At 46.5% G+C, this 27114-nt stretch overlaps 3 protein-coding genes across 3 annotated transcripts in view; 1 reads left to right on the forward strand and 2 right to left on the reverse strand.

The window, feature by feature from the left end:
* prex1 (phosphatidylinositol-3,4,5-trisphosphate-dependent Rac exchange factor 1) overlaps positions 1–13488 on the reverse strand; it is a 61585-nt gene extending 48097 nt beyond the window's left edge. The window contains exon 1 of the mRNA XM_012835016.3: positions 12474–13488. Coding sequence (XP_012690470.2) covers positions 12474–12617 — 144 coding nt within the window. The 5' untranslated portion in view covers positions 12618–13488. The remainder of the gene's footprint in view (positions 1–12473) is intronic.
* Positions 13489–14774: 1286 nt separating this feature from the next.
* On the forward strand, positions 14775–15886 carry tmem81 (transmembrane protein 81). The gene has a single exon (XM_012835015.2). The coding sequence runs from the start codon at positions 14921–14923 to the stop codon at positions 15884–15886; it is 966 nt and encodes a 321-aa protein (XP_012690469.2). The 5' UTR covers positions 14775–14920.
* Positions 15887–16493: 607 nt separating this feature from the next.
* Positions 16494–27105, reverse strand: stk38a (serine/threonine kinase 38a). Its single transcript, XM_012835014.3, has 15 exons — positions 26995–27105; positions 26596–26643; positions 24838–24979; positions 24518–24569; positions 24254–24376; positions 23955–24038; positions 23643–23766; positions 23347–23501; positions 22845–22947; positions 21948–22009; positions 21402–21519; positions 20743–20866; positions 20419–20514; positions 20232–20326; positions 16494–20047 (listed from the first exon to the last, which is right to left on the reverse strand). Exons 3-15 carry the CDS (start codon positions 24966–24968, stop codon positions 19917–19919), a joined length of 1398 nt encoding a protein of 465 aa, XP_012690468.2. The 5' UTR covers positions 24969–24979; positions 26596–26643; positions 26995–27105; the 3' UTR covers positions 16494–19916.
* Between the last annotated feature and the right edge of the window lie 9 nt (positions 27106–27114).

Raw genomic sequence — 27114 nt, forward strand, 5'->3', positions numbered from 1 at the left:
AACACAGCAGCAGCCAGCAGCACATAGGCCTATCTGAGCAGAGAGCCATGCAGTCACAGCTGACTTGTCTCTTGTTTGGAGTGCACAAATCTGTGAAACATCTTTTAAAATTCAGGAACACAAAAAAGGGGCCTGAAGCGGGGGGGGGGGGATTTCTGCTACATGGGGGTGGTGGAGGAGGTCTAATGAAATGTCTCGAATTTCAAACGCCTGCAATGCCACTTTGTATCACTTTCACGCTTGGTAGCAAGAGGTCATGCACCTCTCGAAGGAGCCATGCTCTGCCAGTTGACCCCATCCGGCCCCAAATCCTTCACAAACACACACACCCGCACGCGCACACACGCACGCGCACACACACACACACGGATACACTCACAGGAGAGTGTGTCTCTCATTAATATGTTAACAGTCAACCGGCGACCCCTCCCTTTTCCCGTTTAAAAACAACTGCTTGGCTCCACCTCTTGAAGCAGAGCTAAATCAGGAGCTATCACACCCCAGGCGTCTGCCTTGAGTAACAGCTAACGCTATCAGCACAAGTGGCACATCACAGATGCTGCAGCGTGGCCCTGGCAGCGCCGCCGCATGCCCACGGGCATCTGCAGTGTAGCGGCACAGGTGCTGCGGCTTGGCAACGGGCATCTGCTGCATCACTACGGCCATGCATATGCATAGCAACTGAGGAGCAGGGCTCTGCAGGAATCACAACACATGTGCATCAAGACATCTGCACCTGTTAAGTTTGTTATGCAGCACAGCCATGTGGACTAGTAAAAGAACAGGGGACCAATTTGGCTGATGGAAGGGAAACTGTTATACTGGCTGTGGACAGGACTGTAGGTTGGCATTTAGGGCACATGTGTGACAAGCAGGTTTATTTTAAAATCCTAAAAGTCACTGCTGGCGAGCTCAAAACCAGCTGTGAGTTCCTGCGAAGAGAGAGAGCGGAGCGTGACACTGTTTTCTTCTTGCTAGTGCTTTCAGCTGTGCGCAAACAGGAAGCGAGAGCTACCACTGCTGCAGTCGGTTTTTCACAAAGCCGCCACAGTTCCGTTTCTGGAGCAGGGCCTCTGCAAGGGCAGGCGCTCCCTGTGACCCATCAGCTGGTGCCCTGCTGCAGCCATCTTGTGCTCGCTCGCTCGTTTGCAGAAAGAGGAAGGATGTCACTGGACAGGAAGTAAGGCCATGTGGGAAACTGAAACATGCACTGAACGCAACACGAGAGCAAATGAGTTAGTCAACTAGTTGATGTTGACAGCACAGAAAGCCACTACTAATACCACAGATTTCCGTTATACACTGATTGAAGGAATTAGACAGCACTTCAACTAGAGATGGTCACACTTCGTTACATTCCGAAAACGAATTGAAAAAAGGAAGAGGAGGGGAGAGCTGTTCACCTCCAACAGTGCCGGCGGATTCATTTCAATCTGTTCTGTCTGGTGCGCGGTGCGGCGCAACCCAAGCCAAGCCCAAAGAGCCCTCACGCGAAGATTTACGCTCCATCAGATCATTCACCGATTAAACCTGAGCGCCTTCCACCAGACCTCCACTCCACACAGAGGCACAAGGCCCAGACAGTCTCTGAGGCTGGAGGAGCAGGGTGTGGCCGGGTCACTCAGACAAGCAGAAGGGGATGGCGGAGAGCAACTGGTCGCAGGGGCTTTGATGTGGCTCAGTGAAGCAGAGCTGGCCAGACAGCGTGGGACGGTGACCTGCGCGGGCCATATGCTCGGCAGGAGCTTCAGCCACCACAGCGGCCCTGCGCTACATCGGTGGGGGACCAGCCTCCAGCCTTCTGCCTGGGCTTCTGCTTCATGCAGGAGGTCCACTGGGGGGCAGGGATGGCAGGAAAACACTGAACAGAATGCATGTACACACACAAAGACAGAGACAGAACATATAACTGACTGACAGACCAAAAAAAGACACACGCACACACACACACACACACACACACACAGACACACACACACACCCAAACCCATACAGATGCTCATGCATTATGCACACCCTCCAACACAGACACCAATTCAAACTGAAACATACAGTCATACACTTTCACATTCACACCCTAGTTTTCAGAAGTCTGGCTTTGCGGCACTAACCCTAAAAGCACTGCCTTAACTCCTCAGACGGGCTGCTTCTAATAGGAAAGGCAGCAGCTTGTGAGCTTCCCCTATACTAAGAACTAATTTACAGAAGTAGAAAGCTAAAAAAGAAACCCAGATGAACCACGTCCTGCTGTGATGTCCATCCTAAAAGCATGCTAATGCCCCAACTGAGTAACCTGCCTGTAGCAGGACCACAACCACCAACCCCCCCCAGTGCCCTCCGGCAGTGGGACAGGTGGCCCAGGGTTGAAATGTGAGTGTGGTAGGCTTAACTCTCCAAAACCAGCTGGAATCTGCTCTTCTGGGTACAAAAAAAAAACACACACACACACACACACACACACACACACAGAAGGGCTCCTTAAATCTGTTCTGCAAACCTACGTTACAAATCTGAGCGGTTCCTGACGGCCGAGAGTAATGTGAGCCCTTTGGACAGGCATGACCAGCAGCTGTCGACTGGCCATCAGGAAGCGTGACGCTCAGGCCGGCCTTCCTGAGCACAGTTTTACGCTCCTCAAGGAGTGTCACAAGTCAAAGGGGGGAAAAAACGCGTCCCATTCTCCTCACTGACGGAATAGGCCACTAAGGCAACCTAGAATTAGAGTCAGCCAGAACACAACCGAAATGTTTGATGTTTGACAAAATTTACAGCCATATCCGATCAGTCTCTTCAAAGAAGTATGCCAGATGAATGATGGTGTGCCCATGCAAGAAGAAATTTGGAAGTCTGCAGCATCTGGTGATCTGTCTGGTAACTTCATCAAACTCTTCTCATGAAACCATGGCAATGTAACTTATTACAAAAAGTGAAAGCGTTTGCTCACAACTGGAAAAACACTGGTATAGATTCTGGTAATTAGTCATTGCAGTCACTGCGACACTGACGCAGTCGTGACCAGATTACAGAAGTTGATATTCCGAATGAAGTAACATGTTGTGTGCCAGGATGGGCCTCGTCTACAGGACAGCGTGATGGAGAAGTTGGAACTTTTGCGTTCTTCGCACGGGACAGCCTACATTGAGAAAAGAGGGCAAACCCCAAGGGCACACTCAGCAGAAGAGTCCAGGTTCAATACAGCACTCTGTGATATCAGTTAGCATTTCATATGGAGCTACATGTCTAAGTCATATTCACTAGCTGTCCAGAGGTCTATGTGTTTTGAAGTGATTTATAGGCCGCACACGGTGCAACAGGACGCCATGACATGAAGAGGCCTGACTCGGCGGGCCTGACTCTGCGAATGAGGCAGCACCAGAGTGCTCAGTGGAGACGTTACACACAGAGGGGTAAAATGATGTCAGCATGGGGCATACTGAGGAGATGCCAGCATGGATCAAATGCATGGAATATGACCATGCAGAAATTAGAACTCGGGAGAAAGGAAACGAGGGAAGTTAATTTTCTCTACCCTTTCTGGAGGCCCAAACATGTGATCTCTGATCTGATCGCCTTTGATGGTGCTGTGTGTGTGCGTGTGTACGTGTGTGTGCGTGTGTACGTGTGTGTGTGTGTGTGTGTGTGTGTGTGTGTGGACAGAGGGGGAAAGGACAGCTAAAAAGCAGAAATGAGGAGCAAAGGCAGAATAGCAGATTGCTGTGTCAGACGAGAGGACAGAGAAAAGGGTGGTCCACACCACGGGATCCCAATGACAGCTATGTGTGTGTGTGTGCGTGTGTGTGCGTGCGTGTGCGTGTGTGTATGTGTGAGAGAGAGTGAGGTACTGTGAGCACATTTACATTACAATTCCCTCAGCTCCCCAAGGTACTACATTCCTGGGATACCTGACAAACAGACTTTTCTCTAAGCCCTTCAGCCTCTGTCCTACTGATTGAAAAAATATATATATATATATATATATATATATATATATATATATATATATTTTTTTTTTTTTTTTCCCAATCAACACTTTAACGCTAAACCCCAATTTTCTTCAGCCACCTACCACCTACGTTCACCAAGTCAAGAAATGCCAGGAGCCATCTGAAGGTAATCTAGTGAGTCTTGTGATAAAGCTGGAGTTGACTGCAGCTCTAAGTGCCTCATTTTCATTTCCCCCCCGATGAAAACAAGGCTCATTGGTCTGTGCTTTCTATGCTCCGACCACATAACCTGAAGAGAAACCCTTTCAGAGGCTCTGTGTTCCCGCTGAACAGGGGTGCTTGTCATTCACACCCAATTTACCCCAAATACCTTCCATTTCAGCTGCACACAGACCTCACTTAAGACAGGCTGCTCTCTGTCTTCATGCGTCTGACTTTGCAGAGCACCTCCACACCTCAAGGGTGAAAATCACAGTGTGGCTCACATATTAACACCCTGCATGACACATCTGATACTACGCCTTGGCTTTAACACACAGCAAAAACAGCCACACTACCACAGGGAGTATGCAAACAAGCAACGATAATACAAATGAACCGCCCATGCGTGCAATCTTTCATTCTGACTGCTACTCACTACTTCTCTCTCTCGCTAGCTCACACTATCCTTCTTTCTTTGCCATCTCTTCTGCATGCTCTGTGAGCAGGCCATAAGCAATCATGAGTAGGGGCTCTAATCACGCAGTGTGTCAGTCTCTCACGCTGGTGGTTATGCAACAGGGCCCCCTCCAAAAACACACAAACACACACACTGATGAGCACCCCAGAGATCAGTGAGCACAGCAACCCTCCACGTATCAAGACTACTACTCCCCCCCCCCCCCGCTTCCTCCCCAAAATTCCCTCAAGCTCTACCCCTCTCATCCCCACACCTCCCCAATCTCCTTCAGCCTCTTTTCGGCGCTAGCCAGGGGCATTTGAGCCTGCGCTGGTTCCCACACAGCGCACGAGGCGCCGCGCCGGCACTAGCCATTCCGGGACAGGGGGAGCGCCACCAGTGCCTCATCTGAATGCGCCGCTGCAGCCGCGCACAGAGGCTCTTTCAGGGAGCTGTGAGAACGGGGCTCTGACCAGGAGAGCAGCAGCAGCAGCACACAGCTCGGGGGAGCCCAGCGAAAGGGGGCCGTTTTGGCCGGCCTGGCGTGAAATCGAATAAATACAACGGCAGGGAGAGGAGAGAGAGAGAGAGAGAAAGAGAGAGAGGGAGAGGGGGAAAGAGAGAGTGTTGGAGAGGGAGAGGGACAGGGAGAGAAAAAAAGCCCCCGTCTTTGTGGCTGAGGCCCAGAGCCCAAAGGAAGGGAACAAAGGGCCCAGCGCCACAATGAGGCCTGGATGCCAGGCTCGCCCCTTTATCCCCCAGACCACCCCCCCCTCCTCTCCCCACCACTGCAGCCCAAAACAACAAAGTCCCCTTTGAGTGCGGAGCTCTTGTCCTTCACTTCCGCTCTAAAGGCCCTCAGAGTTCACGGCTGCGTGAGCTGCCTGAGCGGGCGGAAACCGGCCCTCCGCCACGGAAACGCGGGGCCTGCCCCTGAGGAGGCCTGTGCCAGACGCAGCACAGCAGAGTGTGAGAGAGCGCGCAACACCCAGCACAGAGCAGCTCAGAGTGGCACGGCACTGGACAGTGTACCGCACAGAACAGAGAGGGATGGGACTGCACTGTGTGATTCTACACAGGCACAGCAAAACACGGAGAGATGGTCAGAGCACCAGTGGCTACAACAACACAACCAAGGCTACACAACAAACAGCACACAAAACAACTGGTTGCAGAAGATCATTTTTCATAAGATCGGTGGATGGTAGATGTAAGATCTGCCTGCATGGTGCAGGTGCACATGTGTGTTTATGGGGGGGGACTGAGTCAGTGAGTGAGAGAGAGAGAGAGACAGAAAGAAAGAGATTTTAGTGGTTTCCTGCCATGCCATGTTTTCCCCTGAATGCTGTCGTCTGTGATGTGATGACCTTTCCTGCTCAAAGCTGGAAAGAAATGACAATACATTTGTTTAGAGGAAAGTGCAGAGCCGCCTCATCCTAACTTCACAAGGCCACTCTTGAGAACAGAACCCACACAGGCATCAGTAGGCTTCAGCGTTTGGCTGCGGAAACTGTCGGTGGGAGGGGGTAACAAAATCCGCCATAAACTATAGTCATGGATGTTGACGGACGAAAAGGCAAACCAAACCATTTTGTTGAGACACACACACACACACAGATGTCCTTAAGTAAACTTGTGCGAGAGAGGAGAGCGCTCGGCGGGCACAGAGGACATGTGGCGCGGCAGACTGAAGGGGCCATCTGGAGGGAGGGGGCCAGCGTGGCCATGGAGGAGTGATTGGGCGTGGGGTAATGAACCATGGGTGCCAGAGGCTTTGCCCACCAGCGGGCGAGAGACCGGACCCAACGCGGCCAAAACATCCCTTACTGTACACACACAAAGAGACACACACACACACACACACACAAAAATCCTACAATGCAATCTGACTGTCGCACCAAGAATGCACTCACTGCACATGCATACACACACACGCATACACACACACACACACACACACACACACACACACACACACACACACACACACACACAGACGCATACACACAGACACACGCACACACACACACACAGAGTGCAAACTGTTCTGCCCTTTATCAAAACTCTGCACTTTGTTTTGGAGAAACCCACCCATCCCCTTCCTTAAGATGAGGTCACTCATCCTCATCCTTCACACCACCCAACAGTGAGTGTGAGTGCGAGTGCGGCTGTGTATGAGTGTGTTTGTGTGTGGGGGGGTGGGGGGTGCTGCCACAGTCATTAGGAAAAGATGATGTGATATCCCTGATCAAAAACAGCAGCCAAGGGCAAAGGCTTTCAATGGGCATAATGGAGAAGAACAGACGCCCCCCTTCACTGCAGGGACAACAAGCAGCTTCACTTGACACGTTATTAGTATGCTGCACGCTACAGTGGCACTGTCACTGCTCCAGGCAAACAGATCTCAAAGACGGTCACATTAGCATGACTGTTTACCTCAGCATAGCAAACCGTGACAGACTTTTAGAAACCAAATGCTCCCAGATGTCTTGTTAGCAGTGACTTGTTCAGAGTCTGTGTACAAGTCACAATGAATGTCGCTGAAGATATAACAAACACTATTACATGTGCGACCACCAGTGCTAATGCTGATAACTGCTGTATTGAAAAACAGTGATCTCCTTACATGTATATCCTTGACACCAAACAACAACAAACAGGGAAGTAACAAACAGCAGATGCGTGTTGACCGTGTTGAAACGGTGGTGACACAACACAACCTATGCCACAGCGGATGCAAGACAAGATGACATCACATCACATCTGTAAATGTACGTGGTACACGACAATCCTAGATTTTCATCTCCCCCTCACACACACACACACACACACACACACACACACACACACACACACACACACACACACACACACACACACACACACACACACACACACACACACACACACACACACACACACACACACACACACACACACACACACACACACACACACACACACACACACACACACACACACACAGGTAGGTAAAAGCCCATAAGCCACCACAAACGGCAACTGCAATTGGTGCTGTTTGTAGTGCTCATCATCATCAATACCACAACATTTTCTCCTACACCAAATCCTTGCTCAGGGGGAGTAAAGTAAGACATCACGATGATCATGCATTACTCATCACATACTCATCACAGCCCAGGTTAGTCAGTCTGACAGTACGGTTCAGAGTCCTTATGTTCAATAAAGGATTCACGAGAGAAACCCAGGTTCTCTATGTTGTTTTTAAACAGTTATCACTTCTCTATGGTCAACTGCAGGTTACACAGAGTTCGCATGTATGTGTGTGTGTGTGTGTGTGTGTGTGTTCCTCCACGAGGTCTCACAAGGCCTGCGGTTTATGTACTGCTGTAGAGTTTGCACACAGTGCATGTTTTTGTGTGTCAAGCCAGCACAAAGGGAGCGTAGGTTTCTTCCCCACAATCCCTGTTTGCTCATCCACACTTTGTGGTTCGCACTTCCGTCCACAAACCAGCAGGGCAATTCCCCTTCGGAAAGCTTGGGAATTTCTTTGGGACTTTCTCTGGGCACTCTCGCAGCGCCCGGGGTCAGTGGGTTGGTGGAAGTGTACGGGCATCTTCCCAAGGATAGCAGAGATATCAGTTACCAGGGTTTGTCCAATGAAAGGGCTAAACTCATGCCTGAGGTTTGCCTGGGACAGTTTGCTGTCTCACTGGGGGCGTGGCTGAGGGTAGCCGTGTGGAGATGAGAGCTCAGAGAGCCCGTGGAGTTCAGCCAATCCATGGAGTCCTTTCTTCCCAGGAGAGCTCGGTAGCCATTCTGAGGGGAAATCTGACACTGGTGGTGTGATTTGGCTGGATTTTTGGCTTGCTTTCTGTGATTTAGTCTTGAGGCTGAAACCAATGATCTAAAACATGGATAATCAACAGCACTCACAGAAAAAAAAATCAAATCATCCTCCACTAACACTGATTGCCCTAAAGCTATGTAAATGTAACTGTGGAGTGACACGGATGTCGGTCATCTCCTCTTGGCAGCGGACACCTGACAGGAGTTCCACATGGTTGTTTCTCTCTCTGCCTACCCTTTCTGAACATTATCTACATTCCAGCATTTTACAGACTGGCACTCCTATGGCTGTCTAAACAGGCGCGACATACAGTCATACAGTCTTATTACAGCTCACTTGAGCAGAGAGACAGAGGCAGGGGCAGAAAAATGAAAACCATAATAGCAGGATGCCAGACGCACAGATGGGAACATAAATAAGCCTTTATGTCCCCCTCAGGTGACAGCTCCAACACTGCAACACTGTTATTAAAGCAAAAAAGGTAAGAGGCCAAACATGATCATACTATTTTTTATGTTCACCAATTACGGAGATGAACGTCAACAGACATTTCACTAAGACTGAAATGTCATATGTAAAAAATACAAATGATGACACAGTTCGTGTCCCAAAGCCCACTGTAGCTTATACTCACAAGGTATCATGTGGAAAAAACATTGTTAGACACCCCAAAAGCAACCAAACCGTCACACCACAGACACATCCTCAAACACACAGACACACACCCTGATGTTTCACACCTCACGTGTTAACGCTTCAACAGGGCGTAGACTATGGTGCTGTGGTGCTGAGGTGCTGTGAGGTGTCTACGGTGCTTCCATTCGCAAGGTCTAACGGACCTGCAGCAAACCTAGAAGAGGCAAAAGTGGGAGAGGCTAACCACAGCCGAGAGAGCATCAGTGTGCAGAGCACGCAGTGTGACTCGGAACTAACCCACCCTTGTTGGAACAGACGCCTGAGTGTTTGAGATGAAATGCACTGAATGCGGCCACAGGGTGAGGCGTGCGTGCACTGCCATGGTTCAGACACGCTCAGTGGATTCTTGGCATTCTTTGTGCCGACCTGTGCCTCAGAACAAGGCTTAGAAATGCACATGACATTGGGCTAAGCTGGCGCTGATGGCCGCCTTTCTTCTGGGGGGTATTGGTTGGCGGCGGTGTGCCGTATGCACAGGGGGCTGACCCCAGACTGGTGCCCTCACATGAGCCTGCCGTCCCCATGGAAGAAACCTGATCCGGCCCCTGCTACCGGTCCCCTGTGTTCTGGAGCTAACCGTTCACACAGCTCAGCAGCATCCGAGAGCAAATCAGTGCGAAGCAGAATTATACAACGGATCGGGGTGTCAAGAGTTGGACCATAGGTTCTGTCCTCCAGCATCACAGCCTAAGTGGCTGAAGGCCCAGTCCGATGTGACATGACCTCTTTATGACTGGCTAGCCTTTCCACAAAAGATGTGAAGGGAAGGGAAGTAAATAATTGTCTCGTCGGAGATGAGCTTCCTACAGCATGCCATTAAGATGCAACTAAAACAATTGCACAAGTGCCCCTGTGCCGATAGCACCACAACCCCTCAATTCCTCTGTCCCTGTAGAGTCTCACGTAAGAACTCAGTGGCTTAAACATGTGGTTAGAGCATCCTGCCCAGTGCTTCCTGGAACTTCTCACCTCAAACCCCACTGTTCCATATACAGGAGGACAGGAGACTTTAGGCCAAAGGTTATGTGGAGTTTAAGAGCAGAGGAGCAAGAGTCTGGAGCATTACCAGAGCTATTTATACAGCGTAACCCGAGCACACAAGGCTCCTCGACCCAGAGACACACCACAGCCAGGCTCCCAGCACACAGGAAGCTCCAGGTGGATGTCCTCCATCCGCCCCAGGTCTGTATGGGGTCAGGGAGCCAGGCCTTCCTGTTTTGAGCCACCATCCTCTGCAGGGAAGCAGCTGCCCCATGGCAGTCAACACCAGCTGGCTGAGAGGGTGACAGAGGAAGGGGGAAATGAGGGGGTCTCCCCACTCCAAAAAGGAAATGCAACTCCTTCACTGGGTTAAGGCTTAGCACTGGTCAGACAGGGGTTTATAGGGTCCCTGAGGGTTTTCTCAGTCTGCAGCACAAGTTCACACAATTGTCACATTGTGAGCACAGAAAAGAATGAACCATTAGTGTTTCATAATTCAGCTGTGCCATTGTGAAGAGGAAAATGTGTTTAGTTAATTCCATAATAACATAATAACAAAGAAATTAAATAAATGAACAAAATAAATCTGGGGGGCTGCTGGACAGTCACAGACATTTTAGACAGGGGGGATGGTGGGGGCTATCTCTACTTTAGCAGAATGTGTTTGTAAGCACCTATCTGTAAAGTTATTTAAGCATAGTATAAAGATAGTATCTACGCTGCCTGGAGTTTTCTGCCCTAGCTTTCAACTTGTTTATGGGAACAGAATCCGCATAAATCACTGCGCAAGGGTTAGTTATCCTATACAGCCGGGGAATTTACACGCGCAGGATAATGTGATTAGGGAATTGAGACCCAAACTGATCGAGGGAATTTAACTCATGTTTTTGTTTGATGTGCAAAAGATGTGAGGGAAGCCCCTCGCAGACAAGGCCGTTTTGGTGCTGCATAACTCATGAACTCAAACAATTAAAGAAATGACAGCAAACAAGACATCAACGATTGATCTAGTGGCAGCGGGCATGCGGCAGAGGGAGGGAGAGACCAGAGAGGTGTGTGCCAAGTCTTGATAACTCAGGGAAATTTGGGGGCGGGGAACTGGTTCCCTCACAATGGGAGACTCGTTGATTCGTTATCATGCAACTCAAATTCATTACAATACATCAAATTCCATGTGAAGTTAAGGAAATAGGGTGCAGGGTCAGTACAGTTCTAAGCATACAGCTGACAACATATTGAGTAAGTATGACCAGCAACAACACCTAAAGCATCTGCGTAATTATCGATACCAAGAACTATCAGAATCCCTATGCAATGAGCGCATGCATGCGAGGCATGAAGATGTATTTGACTATGGTTCGAAAACTCTGCAACACTCGAAAGACTCGGTGACTGATCTGATTGATAGTGAGTCTGTTAATTGGATTTGGGCAATCTATGCAAATTTACGGTCTCGCGCCAGTGAGAGCTCCATGACATTTGCCTTCAAAGAAATGATTGATTGTCGTATCGTTATGCTTTTCAGACCACTTGACACATATTGTGTGGACAACAAAGGCCTCGTTAGCTAAAGACAGGGGAAGTTTCTAATACCAGGCAGTTCGGCGACATGGATCAGAGAGTGAGGCGTATCTACGCAGTTAAAACATTATTCACACACGGGTTCATTGCTAAGATTTGTCACCATGGCAATAATGACATTTCACTCTTGGACCAACCTAAAACAGTGGAGAAGAACAGGTCAGAATAAACACAGCCAGAAGTTCCTTGATATACCATGAAGTATTCACAGTGCAAAGTTTGCCTCGACAGGCAGGTTCGCCCTTGTCCATAAACGTATCCTTTTGATAAAGAGAGTCCGCCTTCTAATACTACATGGCTACTGATTATAACCTGTCCATCAATAAACCTTCCTGAGCAACGGGGTAATGTAAGGCAAGGACGGGAGAGATGACGACACCAATTCCTGCGTCTCAATAAGGTTTCCCGATATTAAAGCTTACTTACTTAATTAGGGTTAGGGCAACATAATAGAGTGGTCTGACATGCTGCATATTGCTAACTGAAACGAAAAAAATATTTTCTTAATTTCTGACATCTTTACCGCGTATTACGTCAAAACTTAAATTGACTTTGGTCATCAATTTAATTAAAAAATGTCAGTGTCACAACATCTTTGACATTGTAGGCTACTGACCAGAGAGCAAACACTTTAGAGTGCATCACCCTGCAATGCATCTTAACTTCAGGTATAGTATCCCTCTTGTCAAAACATTTCAATAAAGCGACATTGTTTCATGTGAGATGTAACGCTTTGTGAAGCTGCCGTGATGTGAGATACAAAGGGCTACTATATGAAACTTACCGACTGGAGGAAATCAAGTATGCGCACGTAATCCCTCTCAGTGCTCAAAATCTCATTTAGAACACAAAGTCGCAACCTTAGTTGGCGGTCCGAGTCCCTGGGATTCTGAATCCCGTTTTCTTGCGGGCTGTCCTCTTCCTCCATTTCTCTGCTATATCTCAGATATGAATCCTCGATAAGTACGGGGAGGATGATATCCGACGCGTAAAACTTTCTGAGAACCACGCTGCTCGACTAATCCATCTCGCTTGGAGCTGGCTACGCACCGCTTACTGATGATATCGTTTAATGTAAACGTATTCTACCAAAAGCAAAGTCAAATTTTCAAAAGCATCACACCGTCCAGTACAATTACGACGGCCACTTTGGCAACCTCTGTGCACCAAAAGTCAATGTATCAGTCTTCTACGTCCACCGTTAAGTTTCTAGAGTTTCGTTTGAACTGGCTGTAGTCAAGTTGTTTTGAAGGGGACAATCTTATCTCCAACCCCAAGAATATCCGTCTGGCGACACGTTCAAGAATGTAAAAGATAGAAGTGGTAAGAAAGTTCTCCCAGTGATGTAATATCTACGGCGAGTTCCGTAGTGGTAAACAGGCGGTCAGAAATGTGTGTGCTCACGCGCTGCAGACAACACAGAACTGAAATGTGCGGTCGCCGAAAAACAGCGCTGCCACACAGCAGGGACCGTCTGCAAGTTACGCTCCTCGTCAATTGCGTAACATATTATGAGGGAACATGGGTAGGCTACTTCGTCTCTGTCTCCCCCAAATCAGACGACTGTTGTAGTGTTTTCAGTTTAGGAGCAAACCATTACATGGCATGCATTCATATGAACACGAAAGAAACACCTTTTTACTGCAAACATCTGACCTGTTGCAAAAATGTATATTTTCTCAGATTATGCCGTTTCCAAACCCACTGATGATCAGTTAATATTCATTTAATTCTTCTGTCCTGCAGCGATGAAATAGGAAAGCAACGATTGCGAAGTTGGACATGGGCAACACTGGTACCATGAGAACTGCGGTCGGATTACTGTGTGCTGTTAAACCACGGCGCTTTGAAAGCGTGTGAAAAGCTCGATAAAATGATAATGAGGCCTTAGCGGTTTAAAATGGGACAAAGGTTTCCTGCTTTCTGTCAGAGATGCACATGATGAGAACTGCTTTTCACGCTTCTCGTCTATGGTTGTGCTCAAAGCGAAAAGAAGTAGCGGGCACAGTGCTTCTTTTGATCGATCACATCCTGTTTACTCAGGTTGAGCACACACCGTTGGCACAGAAAGATAAACCCACAAACCGCCTTCAACCTTGGTTTGGCTGAACATTTCACAACCTTGAGATGATTCATTTGTATAAATAATGTATACTTATTCTGACAAGGTACCTGTATCGGTTACCATAGTGTCCAGCTTTTTGTCTTCCAAGTCGGACTGAATCTGTGTTTGCCAAACAACACAGCTACATGGATGTCGCACCTGTCAGGCAACATCATCAATTATAAGTAGGTACAAACCGATTTGCATGCACTAAGATTCCATTAGTTTCGAAATAGGCCTACTGCGTGTGCGAAATATACAACCTAATTACCCTACGCAAACGCTCAAATATTTTGACGTTTTTAACGGGGAAGACGCGGTGTGGTTCAAAACTTCTCCTATGCACTTTAAAAGTTCAACGACGCCCACTAGTGGTTTGAAGACGTAAAGCCACTGATGTGTGCATAAGGAAAGATGAGAAAGTAACGTTTATCAATATGAGGCCCCGTCCGTATAGTCTTTTTGGCTTAGGAAGTTTCTTAACGGAGTGAAATGACCAGGAGGTATCTAAATGACATCCATGATGAGCTGGTCGAATTCTCTAAATGCTTAGGAAAGGTGCTTCAGTGCTTCCCTTTGTATCACCTAGGGTACACTGGAACACCCTTTACAAAAGGAAAGGAGATAATATCGCCCCAGAACCACCCAATCAACGTCCACTCAATAACATTAATAACATCCACCGTTGCATAATTAGTAGCCTAGTGTAAGTGCAGTCTGATTCTCTTAGCACCGTCTTTTTCCTATAATTCCTATTCTATACTTAACATCTTCCTTGACCTTGATTTTCCATCGAGATCAAGGAAAAGTGGTAAGGAAAAGACCACAGGACGGCCTATACAACCGCAGCCTGAGTCTAACAGGGGAGCTCAGAAAGTAGTATACTCTGTGGAACCAAACTGAATTTTTATTGGTGAAAAAAAAAGAAAAGATTATTGGACTCTAATAACTGAAAATTCAGTGTGCTCCAAATCTGATAATTGTAATTCTCTGGAAGTATCCCTGGAATGTTGAGCTGGACCGCCCCAACTGTGATGTAACAATGTAGCCTCCTTGGAGTGGAATTTCAGTCTCATCCATTTGATGTTTCTGGAGTACCAGGAAAACCTCCTGTGGTGAAGTGTCACATGGCATGGCTTACTTCTACACTCTGCACAACCACCCCTGGGAGTTATGTCAGAAGTTCAGAAGCAGAAATGAAAATTTGGAGGTGGGCACTGTGGGCAGTACTCCTCTCTGGTTATGTCTGTCATGCTTCTCCAAAAAGAGGGGACTTGGAGGAGCTGCAGTCGCTAAGTTCAATGGCTGTCACATACAGTTCCCCCTGCAGCGCCACCTGTGGGCTGGGCATCCGTGTTCAGAAGCTGTGCCCTGTGGGGGGCCCGGGGAAGTGTTATGAGCGGCAGGTGAAGTGCCTGGACACCTGGCAGTGTGGCATGAAAACACTCACAGTCCCAGCAGGGGGCCACATCAAGCTGGACTGCCTGGGAAAGGTGATGAGAGCCATGGGCCGTTTCTCCTTCGCCGTGTCCTGGCGGTTTGCTCGTGGCATAGTCACGACAGACAACTCACTCTTCTCACGTCTGGCAGTACCCCAGTTAGCACAGCTCACACTGGACCCATTGCAGGAACAACATGCAGGCACCTACCGCTGCGATGTGCTGGACAAAGGCCATAAACGCCTCAAACGCACCTTCTACGGCCTCAAGGTCCTGCCCCCAGAGCTGCTCCGCCTGGACTTCACCAGTGCTCTGCATAAATGGGACGAGGTCTCCGTCTCGACCAACAGCAGCCAGACATCAGTGCTGTCCAGCAGTGGTGTGAAAGACCCTCTGTTAATCAGCCTCACAGTCACTGCAGCCACAGCAGTCCTCCTCCTCCTGCTGTTCCTCTTGGACCTCTACAGGAGAAGGCCAGCAGGGCCCACGGCCAAGACGACTCGGCAGAACAGTCACCCGCACAGAAATCTCACCTGCAAAGATTTTGAGGAGCAGATGGGTCCAGGACCACTTTCAGTCATAGAGAACCTCATACGCAATGCAACCTCCAACACAATAGTCATCAATGGCACAGAAAATCAAAGCCTACTGTAGAATATTTGGTTAAATCAATTAGGCCCATGTTAAATTATCTGAAATTCCTACATAAACACACATAGATAAATACAACCAAACCTCTTTACTTTGTTTTGCTACAGTACTGATGGGTGAGATTTCCCCCTTAAGCCTTTTTTCCCTGGAGCAGCAGTGATCATGACTTGTATGTTTATATGGATATTTCACCAAAATAAAAAAAATCTAAGCCTCATCTACACCATGTTGCTTACCATGCACCCCGCTCAGCATCTTACCATTTCAATACAGAACATGCGACTGGTACATATGTACTGCCATTACACATACAAAACTTTAAGTACAGTTCATCTTGTCTGTTCTGACACCCAGAGGTTGAAAATATATGTTTAATCCTTAAACTAATCCTTAAATTAAGTCATGATCATTTACACATTTTACTTTTATGAGACAAATGACCAAACACTGAAGCACCTCTTCAAGGTGTCTCAGTAGGTAACCGTAACATTGCTTACCCCCCATAACTAAGACTTGAAAGACTGAAATGTTAATAATAACAACTGAGTCCAGGTGTGTGTGTGTGGGGGGGGGGGGGGGGGAGTGGTAACAAGGACAGGAGAGGCTTGGGTTGGGTTTCATGTCATCAGGTGCTTTATTGCTTTCAACTGGTCATCCGCACAAAAATAAAAACAAGATGTTAACCATCCACAGAAAGGTGCTGAAACAAGGAAGGGCATGAACCCAAAAGCAACATTACACATCCAGTAGCAATTGCAAAAGCCTCCAACAGCATAAGCAGCTTTCTATGTACATGCTCATTGTCTCTCCGCTGTACATTAACTGGTTTTGACTACATCTTTACCAGCAATCAATGAAGAAAAAAGGGCAGAAAAAGGCAAAAATGTTTTCTTTTTTTAATATCACCAATAGATCTACTCTCTAACTGAAAAAAGTGCATAATTTGAATATTAGCCATTCAGTGATCCATCACCACACACAACCACCCAGTTGGGCAAATAACTTCCCCCCCCACCCCATGCAGGGCAAGTCATTTCACACAGCCAGTCTACCAACATCAGAAAGTTCTGAGCGGACTTACCGGCAGACTGACTCACACACCCATTCAACGAAAAAACCAGTAGCACAGTGCATTCACACACAGACCTCCCGCTTCCTGAGAAATCCTGGGCACCAAAGACCACCGGCCGTTCAGCTGACTCACAGTTGGTACACAAATGTCCCCTACCCCAGGGAGCTCAACGCAAACACCAGTATAACAAGCCAGCACTCAGCAGTGCAAACCCACACTGCCACTGCTGTGAAGCCCCCACTATGCAGCATGAATACAAGAGAACTTCTGGCTGTGCATTGGGCTCAATGCAGTGCTAAAAGCTGACTTAAATGCAGTGCTGGTGATTGTGTCTAATGCTGGGCTGGTACCACTCCACTTTCATTCCAGTGCTGGTGGTTTACGGTTTTAATGCAATCCTGGCGGGGTGAAGAGTATATGTAGCACATCGCTAGTGCTAGCAATGCTATTTAATGCTGTACGGATCAGCGAGAGTTTAACTCAGCACAGTGTTGACCAAGTTGACAATGTTAAGGCAGCAGTGTTGGTTAAGTCCACTTTGAGTAACGTGGCACAGTGTTATTCCAGCTGACTGAATATGAGTTGGTTAAAATGAGTGTTTAACTCAGCACAGTGCTGGCTGGTTGACTGGGTCTGTGTCCCTTCTGTGAGTCAATGGAAAGCCTGATGCCACAGGGTGAGAGGAGAGCTCTAATTAACAGTGTCCAACTTAATCCCCAAATCCCGAACGATTTTAACAGGTAGAGCAGACAAGCTTTAGCACTTGCAATTCGGCCTGGAAGGGAGAACAATCACGCAAAAAACCTATTCAAGCAGCATAATTTAAAAAAAGAATAAAACTTTTAAAACTTTCCCCAAAAAAAGTAATTTGCTTTAAAAATCAGCCTCTACCCAGCATGCATCAGCGGCGGAATCCTATCCTGCAGAAGCACCGCCCCTCAGAGCTGTGCAGCTCATGCATCACACTCACACCCACACTCACACACGCTCTCTGTTAATGTTTTTTCAAACAGATCACAACACATGCTCCTGTGCACATATTTACACACAAAACTCACAAAAAAGCACCACATGCTCTGCTCCACACGCACGACCAGCTGACTGGTCCTGATTTTACATTCCAGAACATATGACGGCATCGAGAGACTAAATCACGGCAGACCTGGACTCAAGGCGTCAATCTACTCAAACGAACAGCATCTCTGGGTTATTGTGATATGCTAACCTACGCTACTGTAACTACCTAGCACTCATAGCATTCAATACAGATAAGAGCCTTATTGCCCTGGAGGAGAGAGGGGGGGGGGGGTGGTACTGAGGGCTGCAGTGATCTAGGGGAAAAGGTCAAATCCCAGATCAGACAGACGGCAGACCATCTCCAAGTAAGACAGGAAGGGAGACAAAAGTCCATAGGACTCCAGTGTCTGTACATCTACATTCAAATGAGCACACCTCAAACCACTGCCCCCCAGCTCTTCTCCTGTACATTATTAGTGACTCTTAACCAGTGTTTGCAGTTGAGGAGAATTAAGTTGCACTTAAATTATACATACATAGCTTGCCCTACAGAAATAGTGTCTGCATGCTGGACAGAAAGAGCCATATCTAGATGATGTCCAAAGTTGTGTATGCTTGTCTGACCTCAAAACATCATTCATTCTCCCAGCTGCCAGTTATCAGTCACTGGGTTTTTAAGACTTTGCAAGAGGTTTAGAAAGAGTAAAACAGTTTTGAGAATCACAGTACTCAGTCACATCAACATGGCCATTCCACTCATTTAACGGCAGCACCCACAGAGCCCTGAAGTGGGCGCTCTTGGGCACATTTAACGTACATTGACTAATGTACTTGAGTTATGGGAATGGCAAGTGCAGATGGAAAGTCTCAAGTGTTGACAGCCAGTGTTCCCTGTGAAATGGGTAAGTTGAGGTTACAGATTTGTGTCAAACACATGTGCCACAGGATGGAATGCTGCAGAATCTGAGAACAGCCCGCTAAAGAGACGGCACTCAGACACAGGAATGACAAAGGAGTGATTCAGTGACTGACAGACAGAAAAACAGAGAGAGAGACAGACAGCAAGCTGCCGGCACTGAAACTGTCTTCGTCCCCCAGGTCTTTGGTTGAGTGTGACTGGGCTTTAGGGGGTGCGTTTCACACACTGTCCTTACGCCTGTCTGCTGCTGTTCACAGCTGAGAAAATGAGGAGCTCACATCCAGCTTCTCCGTTAGGGAGTTTAAATAGGTCCAACTCATTCAAAAAGGCTCCAGTGTCTGCAGACAAATGTGTGTTTAACAAAGAATAAAGAGAGAGAGAGAGAGAGAAAGAAAGAAAGAAAGAAAGAAAGAAAGAAAGAAAGAGAGTAGCCCTTATTGAGAGTGAGGCACACGCGAGACTACAGCAGCCCAAACACTCACACAAGGAGTAGAATGGATGTGAGGAGAAAGAGTAAGAGAGGAGATGGAGAAGAGAAGAGGAGAGGCGAGGAGGGATAGAGGTATAGTAGGTGTGGTTGGGAGAGGTGAAAGAAGAGGAGATCATGCAAAGCCATGTAGGAGAAACAGTGGAGCTTGAGGGGGGAGTAAGAGGCATGTGGAAGCCCTGAGATGGCAGGAGGAGAGGACATCCGAGTGAGCCTCCGACAGCAGGGCCCTCTTCTCCAGAGCTGAAGTGGGAGAAGCAGGTGGCCACGCTGCCGGAGTCCAAACAATCAAGTGGATCAGAGGAGGGAGCAGGAAGAGAGAGAGAGAGTCATACAACCGTCCCATTTCCCTCCCTGCGGAAGCAGAGGCCAAGCCGGTAGAGGTCGCGACCTCTGAGGGAGTCCGTTTTTAAAAAGCAAGATTAAAACTTTTAAAATCCCTTAAGGAGGAGGACCGGGAACGCAAAGAGGAAAGAGTCAAACTCCAGAAGATTGCTGTGAGCAGTCCTCTGGAAAAGTCCTTTGAAGAGTGAAGGGGCTATCTCTTGCTGCTCTTCATGTAGGAGGGAATGGCCCCGCGGGCTGTGAGGCCCTCGAAGCGCTTGTATGTGTAGTTGATGAAGACCCAGTCTTTATTCTTCAGGTCCGCCTCACTGTGGTTGGTTACGACTACGAAAACAAAACAAACAAACAAAAATGACTCAAAATCACTCCATATCAGCCAACATCACAGTTCCTACAAGCTACTCCAAATAACCCTATGCTCCTTTTGACCTACTACGATCACTGCTACTTATAATAAAAACACCAATGATAGGAATGATAATGCAGTAATAGAATAATGTTAAAATACCTGTTGGTTGAAGGATGTCTGATTCAGGGAACTCATCAAAGTTGGAGGTGTCATCTATGCTCTTGATTTCAATGGGGATGGCAGCAGGTCTCTCCCTAAGGGCACAGTTCAAAGTTCAAAGCATCAGAGCCCTGATCACAACAGTTCTCCAGGTGACAGCAGCATGAGCCTGGTGTGTGTGGAGTACCTGATGTGGTCATAGTCCACCCCTTCAAAGAAGGCATTGGTCTTGATCTCCTCCACTCCACTGGTGCCGATGCGGTGGTCTGGTTCACAGCAGAACCTGCATCAGGGGACAGGAGAGACCATTTTCAAACTCAGCATTCCCACAGCACCAAAACGGGACATTTTACTGTGCAAATGTGTCACCACTGCCATATCCATCTGATTAGTGTAAATGTATTAGGGTCATTGGGAGAGAGGATCTCACAATAGAAGTGGGTAGTGGTCAGTCAGATGAGAGGTGGGGGGTAGTGGGGAAAGATGTTACGGAGGGAGAAGATGGAGATACCTGAGGATGAGGTCTTTCGCCTTCTCTGAGATGGGCACCTCCGGTGGGAATACGAGCGTTTCCCGCCAGTTCATCACCTTTCTGTACGTCTCCTGAGGAGTCTCAGAGCAGAAGGGAGGGTAACCTACACACACACACAAATTAGGATGTTTAATAAGACTTAAAGCAGCAATAAGGAGTTCTGTTCCAAAACTAGCAAGCTAACTACCTAAAAGGCATGCAAAAACCTTGCAAACACCACCAACAGCCCAGTTGACACCGATAGAAACTTGCCAACACACTAACTGGTGTCTTTTGGCAGTATATTGCTGGCAATGTCATGCTGTGAAAGCTTTTCTTCCATTTTTGCAAGGTGTTCCAGCCAAGAAACACAGAACTACATAATACATATCCTGGATTTATCGGTTTCGGTATCTGGTTTATCGGTCCTTCAAATGACAATATGAATTTGAGGATGGTACCAAAACTAGTTGCCTATAAAACCATACCTCAAAAAGTGTGGTTAACACTTAAATGGATTGACACACACGATCCATGAGCATGAATAGTTTTCCTTATACCAAAAGCTCTTTAAACCTGGTCTTCACACCTCAACAGGAAACACAAAGCCTACACATGCATTCCTAACAGAACTCTCAACATAGAGCTTTTTAACTCACCAATCAGCATCTCATACATGATCACCCCCAAACTCCACCAGTCACAAAGCTTGTTGTAGCCATTCTGCATGAACACCTCTGGAGCAATGTAGTCAGGGGTTCCCACAGTCGAGAAGGCCTGTAGTGAAAGACATACATCAAAGAGGAGACAGGACAGGGGAGAAATTAATAGTTAGATGGTAAACAGAGATAGAGTCTTACTAAAACTACAGCATTTGTTCAAGGGTCATTGATAAGACATTCTCCTGTCCTGATGACAAGGTACTTAATGTTTAACCTCCCAGGTTGGAGAGTGTCACAGCCAGAGTGTCTGACTCAGCAAAGCAGAAAAAAGGTGTGTCTTAACTCCACATAGAGCCAGTCAGGGTTATTTTCCATCCAAAACTTCAAAGCACAGAGGATCATGACTACAACTAAACATGGCTGTGTTCAAAAAGATGCTTTCAGTATAATTTTAACATTAGCTTGCTTGTGGGAAGCACTGTTGGGTGTGTGTGTCTTGCACAGGTCTATCTGTGATCCCCTGGGGGGGTGGGGTTGTCTCACCAGCTGTCTCCGGTTTCGCTTCCATGTCTCAGCTTTCCGCTTGGAGTTCATGTTCTGGAAATCTGCCAAAAGACACACACAGTCATGTCAGGGACCCCTACAGAACCCTCAGGTCCAATGCTCCCTGTGATCTACCAACCCATTCCACACACTCATAATAGTCCTCGTGTGGATGGAATTGTGGAATTCAGTAACACAACAATCACAGTTAAACACAGAATTGTGTGGAATTTGACCTTTTGAATAAAAACGACAGGAAAAATACATTTGATAGCCTTATAGGCAATATTTTGGCCCGCATGAGAGACATGGGCAAAGATGTCACAGACAGCTATCCAGAGTTAATTAAACAACTCAGTAAATCTCATTACATCAACATCTCGCGTTCGATGGTTTCACATTGATGACAAACTAACGTATTGTGTTAGGAAATATAGTGACTCGTTGTAGACCAACACAGGAGAATAAAATTGGTCATTAGGGCAGAATCTGAATATTCTTAGAATTACCATGAGACTTAGAATGTACATGTAGACTATCATAACACAAATGTCTTCTGACCAGAAACCAGAAGATAATATCCCCTTAAACACGTTTGCAATTTTTTCATTCTATAAAAAAAGTCAACTGAAAATTGCAGTAAATGAAACTGTATTTGTAGTCTTTTTGGTTCTACTAGCATTGCTACCCTACACTCCCTACCCCATTACAACATAGGCCTATCACCTAGACAGATGAAAAGTGTGTAAAAGCACAGTAGTCTGTCCTTAGTATATTTTTTGATTCTATATAAGATTTAATGACAATGAAACCAAATCTATTAAAAATAAAATAAAAATGGATTTCACAGGGTCCTACAGAGATGGTGTGTGTGTGTGTGTGTGTGTGTGTGCTTACTGAAATCAGTGGGGAGGTTATGACTGAGGTTTCTGTAGAATTCTGTGCGGTGAGCTTTTTTCAGACCAGTGCACAGCCCAAAGTCCGACAGCTTGACATGGCCCTGCATCACACAGATACAATGTATTAAAAGTCAGAAGCACATAACTGCGTTGTAACTCTACATGGATTTATACACAATCAGAGTTGACTATCCAGAGGTAAACAATCTTACTCAGACAGTTCAATGCATACCAGAGCTTCGTAATGATTATTTAAATGGTAAAAAAAAATTGCTATGAGGTTATCCAACATAGTTGAATATGATGGTGTCTTTTTCATGGTTTTCCTACATCGGACATATCTTCAGACATGTGAAGGTCTACAGATCATGTGTGAATCGGAGATATGCATTACACCTGGGGCATCATATCTAATACAATTTCAGTTTTATCTTTAAAGAACTTGCATTAAAATGCAATTTTTAAAGAATTTGACATCCCTACAACACACATTCACTCACCCTTGAGTCAAGCAGCAGGTTGTCTGGTTTGATGTCCCTGTGGATAAAACCCAACTGGTGGATGGAGTCGATGGCCAGCACCGTCTCCCCAATGTAGAACTGTGAGGCCTCCTCACTGAGGGTGTCCTTTTTCATTAACAGAGTCATCATGTCTCCTACAGAGAGAGAGAGATAGAGAGAGAGAGAACAGTTTGCCTGTTAAAACACCTCCAGTCCCAGACGGTATACAATTCTCATTGTAGTAAACTGCGGCACCATATACTTGCGATCAACACATTAAGGTCAAGGAAACATACCTCCTGGCAGGAACTCCATGATGAGGTAAAGGTTCATCTTATCCTGGAAGCTGTAGAACATCTTCACCACCCACTGGCTGTCTGCCTCCACTAGGATATCCCTCTCTGCTCGGATGTGTCCTACCTACACGGCCAGACACAGACACACAGTTTTGAGCTCAAGTATGTGGATGTTGTCATACAATTCTAATGACTACAGGGTCTGTATGAGCTCAAGTGAGGCATTCTAATTCGGTGTGACCTCTAGACTAGCATGTGTGTTTATGAATGAGGATATTATAGGGTTGTGTTGGTGTTGAGTTTGGCCCTCACCTGTTCCTTCTCCAACATGTCTGCCTTGCGAAGGATCTTCATGGCATATACGTGTCCTGTGTCTTTCTTCTGGACCAAACGCACCTAACGGGTGGGAGAGAGGCACACAGATGGACTTAAAAGAAGGATTATTTAATGACTTGGAAAATGCCGAAAGAGAGGGATAGTGTCGGTGTAGGCACAACACCCTAAGAGATAAAGAGAGAGAGAGAGACGAGCAGAAAAGCGGAGATGAAATCAAAAAATGAAGAGAAAGGAAGAGTGTCATGTGGCAGACTTAGAGCACCTGAAGATCTTACCTCACCAAAGGCGCCCCGGCCGATCACTTTCAGTGACTCGAAGTCATCGAGACCCAGTCGTGTGCGTTTGAGCCTGAGGAACTCTGACTCTTTACGGGCATGCTGGGAACGCCTCATCCGCTTCTGTGGGGGAGGGGACACATGAAAACATCACACAAACGCTGGCAATAGCTCAGCTTGTGTATGTGTGTTTGTGTGTATGCATGATAAGGACAGATAGGCTAGTATTTCAGGGCTCAGACTGTCAACATCCATATTACTCACATCTTCATCAGCCAGTCCTTCCTGATCCATGACCTTCTCTAGCTTCTGTTGCCTGAGAGACAATTGAGCAGTTTTTGTGCAACTGATCAGTCATACATTTTTTGCGCTGTGATAAATATATGGGAGGACTCCATTATGGCTGGCCAGGCAAAGGCCGTACACCCCAAGTTAGTGCTGCCAGTACTACCAATTTAAACCATTGTGTGTGGCGTCTACTGTCCAATGTTCATATACCTGCACCAGCACCACAGCTCCACAAACACCCAGAGGTGCTGAGAGTTTAAACATAACTACAGCTACACTGCACACAAGGTGCTCACCTCATCTCCCGTTCCTCATGCTGGGCTATTAGGTTGCTGTAGAAGTTCTCCAGCGTCACCTTTGCCATGGTGACACGCTCCTTGGTATGATTACTCATGGTGGTGAAGGACGACTGGCCCGTCATTGCCATGGTTACGGTCGCTATGGAGGGTAGACCAGAAAAGGCTCATTAACAGGCTGGAAGGTGGGTTGTGCACATGCAGCTTATGTAGGGAATGCCAACCATGGACTGTGTGCTTTTTGTGAAAAAAATGCATGGTGTAAGTGCGTGTAGTGAAATGTGGGTTTTAAGAGTGGTTTTGTAGAAGTGCCACTCCATTGAATGAGGAGCACTGGAATGCTGTGGACTGTTAATCATTATTTAATTTGGAGTAAAACATAATCCTCTTTTGTATCAGTTTTCCAAGTGTGAGTGCAAGATGACCTGTGCTTAGAGTAACATCTGAGTGGACTTTCAGTTGTTCCCTTGCAAAACATTACTATAATCGCTAGGATGATGTGTGGAGGCCACTTATACTGGGTATATTTTTGCAACCCCGATCTACAATTTTGAACAGTCAGATTCAAAAATCGTCTCTGATGCATCATGCAACATGACGAATTATGCTCAGCTCCCCGCAGCAAAACTTGTTATCTATGTAACAGAAGTGAAGTCATAGGAAGTGAGCATGAGAATAACTTTAGAAATGTGGGTATTACACAACAACCAGTTCCTCCGCTCCGCCGAAATGCGATTTCACCAACCGGGCAAGCAAGTTTACCACAACAGACTGCGGATGCTATGTTTTGCTTTGGGAAGGATTATTTTACGGATTAACCTTGATTTACACATGCCTGTGGGTGGGAGCTGTTCGGCACTAGTTAATGTGTCGTCACCTTCAGTTTCAACCGATGTACATTTCTACTAGACAGTACATCTGGAGTGGGGCAAGCATATAGAATCCCAAAATAGTGTTAATGTAAATCTTAGGCTGTAAGGTCCTTATCAAACGCCCCATCACATATGGACCACTGAGTATCGTTAGTTTGTTGGCAAGCTAGCAGTGCTATGATACCTGACTTACTTGTCACCTTGTCAAATGTTTACCCACGTCAAACGTTCACTTTCTGCCCACTAACCAACTATTGAGTCATACTCTGACTTTTCTCAAATTACTTTTACGCACACCAGTAACAACATTACAATAACTCTAACTTGTTGAAACAATAGGCTCTACTTTCATGTCAAGCCTCTAGCTTCGGTGCAGTTGGCTAACTAGATAGCTATCTAATGTTAGCCAGTTAGCTAGTTGGTAAATTCCATTGCTAATGGTAGCTACTTAAACCCCCAGTCGTCATCGCACTAACTAAAATTAGCTGTCAAAAATTCAGAGTTTTCTCTCTGAAATTTCTCACATTGCCATGGCCAAGTTTACTTCCCAGATTCCCATACTACTTAACGCCCGTAAAGTTACTTCCTTCATTAACAAACAACCTAGGATAGGTGACTAATGTTAGCTTCCGACTGGCTTGGTCTCCGAAACGAACCTAGCTAGCTAGCTAGCTTGCTAATGTTACCTGACTTCTGAAACTGCCTTGCAAGCCAACTTTGGCCAAGTGAGTTGTCATGTGAATAGTTAACACAGTCAACATGTTATCAACAAAAACTAAATTACCATATACTTCTATATAACCCCAGATGATTGAAAGCAACAACAGGTATGGGAATAAAGTTGTTCAATAGTTAAACATGAGGAGATGATCTTTTGTTTGCTTACCTCTGGACTCGACCTCAATCGTTTCAGTGCATAGTGACGTAAAATGCCCTGTTAATGACAAGAGTACTTCCTGGGTCATACCTAACGCCAAGTTCCAAGTTTGAAGTAGAAATGCTATGATTTGTGCCTTCGTTCTTGTACAAAGTTAATTTTACACTTGCATAAGACTTCCGAGATATATATTCAATGAAGCGCACGTTTACAGTTGTGGGAAGTCTTAATCAAAATATGATTATTTCTCTCTTTTTTGCATTTAAATGTATTGTGTGATGGTGAACGAGATCATTTTGAGTTCACCTTATGCACCTCATGCCATGCCAGGCTACAATACATTTGCCAAAGTTTGAATCATGCACATAATGTTCTGGAATTCTATAAATTGTTTTTCATGCAACTCACCTGTTATCACATATTTCTGTAGGGAAGTGGCTACACTGTATATACATATGAAACTATTACTACAGGGAGGAGAAATACAAGAGAAAGGTAGTTGCCTTCCCACACCGAATAAGGATAAAG

This window comes from Clupea harengus, chromosome 4, assembly GCF_900700415.2.
Source record: "Clupea harengus chromosome 4, Ch_v2.0.2, whole genome shotgun sequence".
Lineage (NCBI taxonomy): Eukaryota > Metazoa > Chordata > Actinopteri > Clupeiformes > Clupeidae > Clupea > Clupea harengus.

Bases quoted from the DNA above. Each gene is read 5' to 3' on its own strand.
- tmem81 (XM_012835015.2), top strand. From the start codon at position 14,921: ATGGCATGGCTTACTTCTACACTCTGCACAACCACCCCTGGGAGTTAT.
- stk38a (XM_012835014.3), bottom strand. From the start codon at position 24,968: ATGGCAATGACGGGCCAGTCGTCCTTCACCACCATGAGTAATCATACC. The intron at 20,515-20,742 runs GTATCTCCATCT...CCCCTGATGCAG, and splicing joins GCGAAAGACCTCATCCTCAG to GTTCTGCTGTGAACCAGACC. The intron at 20,327-20,418 runs GTACTCCACACA...CTGTGCCCTTAG, and splicing joins GTGGACTATGACCACATCAG to GGAGAGACCTGCTGCCATCC.